The sequence below is a fragment of the Trypanosoma conorhini genome (assembly GCF_003719485.1).
Source record: "Trypanosoma conorhini strain 025E chromosome Unknown Tco_14.4_contig_00673, whole genome shotgun sequence".
NCBI classification, from domain to species: Eukaryota; Euglenozoa; class Kinetoplastea; order Trypanosomatida; family Trypanosomatidae; genus Trypanosoma; species Trypanosoma conorhini.
In genome coordinates, this window is record NW_021704759.1 from 2,044 (window position 1) to 5,070 (window position 3,027).

At 61.9% G+C, this 3,027-nt stretch overlaps 3 protein-coding genes and 1 pseudogene across 3 annotated transcripts in view, besides 2 other annotated features; all 4 read left to right on the top strand.

Annotated features, from left to right (window-relative positions):
- Nucleotides 1-4: 4 nt before the first annotated feature.
- On the top strand, nt 5-288 carry Tco025E_07961 (nucleoside transporter 1; annotated as a pseudogene).
- Nucleotides 289-549: 261 nt separating this feature from the next.
- Nucleotides 550-588: a microsatellite.
- Nucleotides 589-678: 90 nt separating this feature from the next.
- Tco025E_07962 (dynein light chain) lies at nt 679-1,311 on the top strand (the record flags this gene model as incomplete). Its single annotated transcript, XM_029374819.1, has 1 exon — nt 679-1,311. The coding sequence occupies one exon, from the start codon at nt 679-681 to the stop codon at nt 1,309-1,311; it is 633 nt and encodes a 210-aa protein (XP_029225073.1).
- Nucleotides 1,312-1,421: 110 nt separating this feature from the next.
- Nucleotides 1,422-1,465: a sequence feature (GA-rich).
- Nucleotides 1,466-1,871: 406 nt separating this feature from the next.
- Nucleotides 1,872-2,702, top strand: Tco025E_07963 (uncharacterized protein; the record flags this gene model as incomplete). Its single annotated transcript, XM_029374820.1, has 1 exon — nt 1,872-2,702. One exon carries the CDS (start codon nt 1,872-1,874, stop codon nt 2,700-2,702), a length of 831 nt encoding a protein of 276 aa, XP_029225074.1.
- A 77-nt stretch (nt 2,703-2,779) lies between these two features.
- The window catches only part of Tco025E_07964 (uncharacterized protein), a gene marked incomplete at both ends in the record, with an annotated part of 303 nt that continues 55 nt past the window's right edge, over nt 2,780-3,027 (top strand). Inside the window, one exon of the mRNA XM_029374821.1 lies at nt 2,780-3,027. This exon is cut by the window's right edge and continues 55 nt beyond it. Coding sequence (XP_029225075.1) covers nt 2,780-3,027 — 248 coding nt within the window.

A 3,027-nucleotide genomic window follows, 5' to 3' on the forward strand; every position in this document is an offset into this window, starting at 1 on the left:
GCGTCGTGCTGGCCGGGTCGTTCTTGCGCGTGCTCATCGTCCCGTTGCTGGTGCTGTGCGTGCGCAAGATAATCCCCTGGCGACGTCCTCCCCTACATTCTGTGCCTGCTTTGGGGTCTGACCAACGGCTACTTTGGCGGCATGGCGATGATTCACTGCACCCGCACGCCGGCGCTGTTGATGGCTGGCCAGCGCTCCATTGCGGGTATCATGGCAAATCTGTCGCTTCTGCTGGGCTTGTTTGTGGGTTCCTCGCTGGCCATGGCGGTGATCAAGGGGCTGCCGCAATAGGACCCACCTGTATCAGTAGTTTTTGCCTTCCTCGGATGGGGGCGGCGTCAACTGGACAAAATTATTTTTTTAACTGTTGAAACCTTTTCTCCTTCTCTTGTAGTTGGAATTCGGTTTTTTAATAAAATTCTTCTTTTTCTTTTTCGTAACTAGTTCCCGTGGACTTTTGGTTTTTAATGCGAATTTTCTTGTCGGTTGGGGTGGAGTTGCGGCGGCTCGACGCTTTTGTTTGTGGGCCACGCCCTCTCCCCTGAAGTCTCCTCTTCCCTTCCCTCACTCTCTTCCCTGCGCTGCCCTCACTGCGCGACGGGTGCGCGTGGCGTGCGTTCGCACGGCCAACGGGGGTTGCATTGTGCTTGCACGGTAGTAGGGGGGGAGCGGCAGTAGATGGCGTCTGCGACGTCAGTGAAGGAGGCAATTGCCCGCTTCGAGGAGGCGGAGTACGCCCGCCGCATCAGTGAGCTGCCGGAGGAGGAGAGGGCGAGTGCCCCGCGCGTTGTGGCGGCGGAGGAGCCAAGGGTGCTGCTCATCGGGATGCTGCCGCCGATTGTGAAGATGGACAAGGACATAGCGACGCTCGTGAACTGCGAGCATCTTGGCCTGTCGACGAACGGCATCGAGAAGATTGGCCCGGGGTTGAAGGAGCTGAAGAAGCTGAAGATACTCTCGCTTGGGCGCAACGTGATTCGCAAGATTGAGCAGCTTGACATCCCGCAGCTGGAGCAGCTGTGGATGTCGTACAACAAGATTGATAAGCTTACGGGCCTGGACAAGCTGAAGAGCCTCAAGGTACTGTACATGAGCAACAACCTTATCAGCAGCTGGACAGAGATTGACCGCTTGGCCAACCAGTGCCCGGAGCTGGTGGAGGTTCTTTTTCTGAACAACCCAATCTGCAACAACGCGCCGTCAATGCAGGAGTATAGGTACATGGTGCTGCAGCGCCTCCCCAAGCTGTCAAAACTGGACGGGGTGCCGGTGGACCCGGAGGAGAAGGAGGAGGCGGAGCGGCGGCGCTAACGCGCGGCCGCGGGGGGAGTGCGAGCGGCGCGGTGATGAGGGGCCCGAGCTCCTGGGGGCACCCGCCCGCGGAACGGGGGAGACCTAAACGACGTGCGGGGGGCATTTATGGAGGAGGAGGAAGGAGGAACGAAGGCGCGTGGGGAGGACGGAGTGCTGCCAGCCGTGGGTGCAGTGGGGCCATGTGGCTGGGCAGGACCGTAAACCGAGGAAGCGGAGGCGTGGCCGCCAGCACATTCTCCCCCTGAACGTGTATGTAAATAACTTGAGTGGTGTTGGGCGCGCTCTTTCTGCCCAAGGCCCACGTCACATTACCGCCCACTGCGGCACGAGGGCGACGAGGACTCATGCGTCTCATCTGAGAGCCGTCCTCTGAGTTTATTTGAGTTTGTTCCTTGACCCCCCGCTGCGGGTGCTTCTTTCGTTCTGTTCTTTTTTTTGTCGGGCTTTGGGTGTGGTGGGAGTAGCGGGGCTGGCACTGGGCTGTATAGGGAGGACGAACGGAAGGTGGGCTGCAGAGCTGCGTGCTTTCCCCGCTGCTTCCCACGGAGCGTGCGGCGATGGAAGTCTTCATCCACCTTGCGGACGTCGATTTCTCCTCGCGCTGTGCCCTGCAGGACTGCTACGTGCTCCCCGCGCGCAGCCACCCGGCAGCGGCGTCCGCGGAGGGGGCGGCAGTTGAGGTTGTTGGGGACAAAGGCGGTGTCCGTGCGGGCGCCGGGGCGTTGCCTGAGGCGGTCTTGGTGTCCCCCTATTTCCTGCATCGCCACACAGCGCATCGCAGCCCCCGTCCCCTCGCATTGCTATGGCGCTGCGGGGCATGTGGAAAAGAGCAGCCCGTTGCGAGGGAGGCGCTGTCCCTCTTCTCTCACAGGGGCGGTCACGGCGGGAGGAAAGGCGCGCCACTAGGTGCGGCGTCGCGTCGACACGAGCCTGCGGCGTGCCCCGGCTGCTATGCTTGTCCGCGGTGTAATGCGCCTGCCTTGTCCATCTCCATCTCGCGTCAGTTGCTGTACGTGGCGTGCTGCTCGTACTGTCACTGGCGCCACGGTGATGCTTGTGAGGAGCTGGAGGGACTCCTCGCCTCCCTGTCGGCTGTGACGGCGTCGAACTCGATGCCGCCCTGTCACCGTGCTGCCGCCGAGTGGCGTCGCTCGAGCGGTGGGGAGCGGGAAGCCCACGGGGAGGCGTCGTCGAGCCTCTCCCGCTCGGCAAACTCGGAGTTTACCGGAGCGGCCGTGGCGGTGGGCGGGGCAGCCCCAAGGCACGCCGCTGTGGCGCTGGAGGAGCTTCGAAACGCCATTTGTGAGCGAGCGTTGAAGAGTGCGGGCAGTCCGCCTGGGCGGGGGCCGCTTCGCCGCGCCGTGCGAAACCGCCACGGCGTCGCCTGAAGCTGGGGACAGAAAGGCAGCAACTTTGCTTCAGGGCAACGCTGATGCCTTTGTACGGGGGACGCAGCTGAAGCAAAATGGGCTCTGTCGGTGAAGAGTCGCTGAGCATTTGTCGCTTCACAATGGAGAAGCAGGTGGGTGGTGTCTTTGCCTGCTCTCTGGCCATTGCGGCGGGTGCTGACGCCAGTGAGTGGGTGACCCTTCCTCCACGCCTCGGTAATTGTGCCTCGATGCGGGAGGCGTTTTCTGTAACTCTTCAGCGCACCGGCGAGGAAAGGGCAAACGTCATGGTTGGCTTCGTTGTGGAGGTGCCGACGATGCTGCC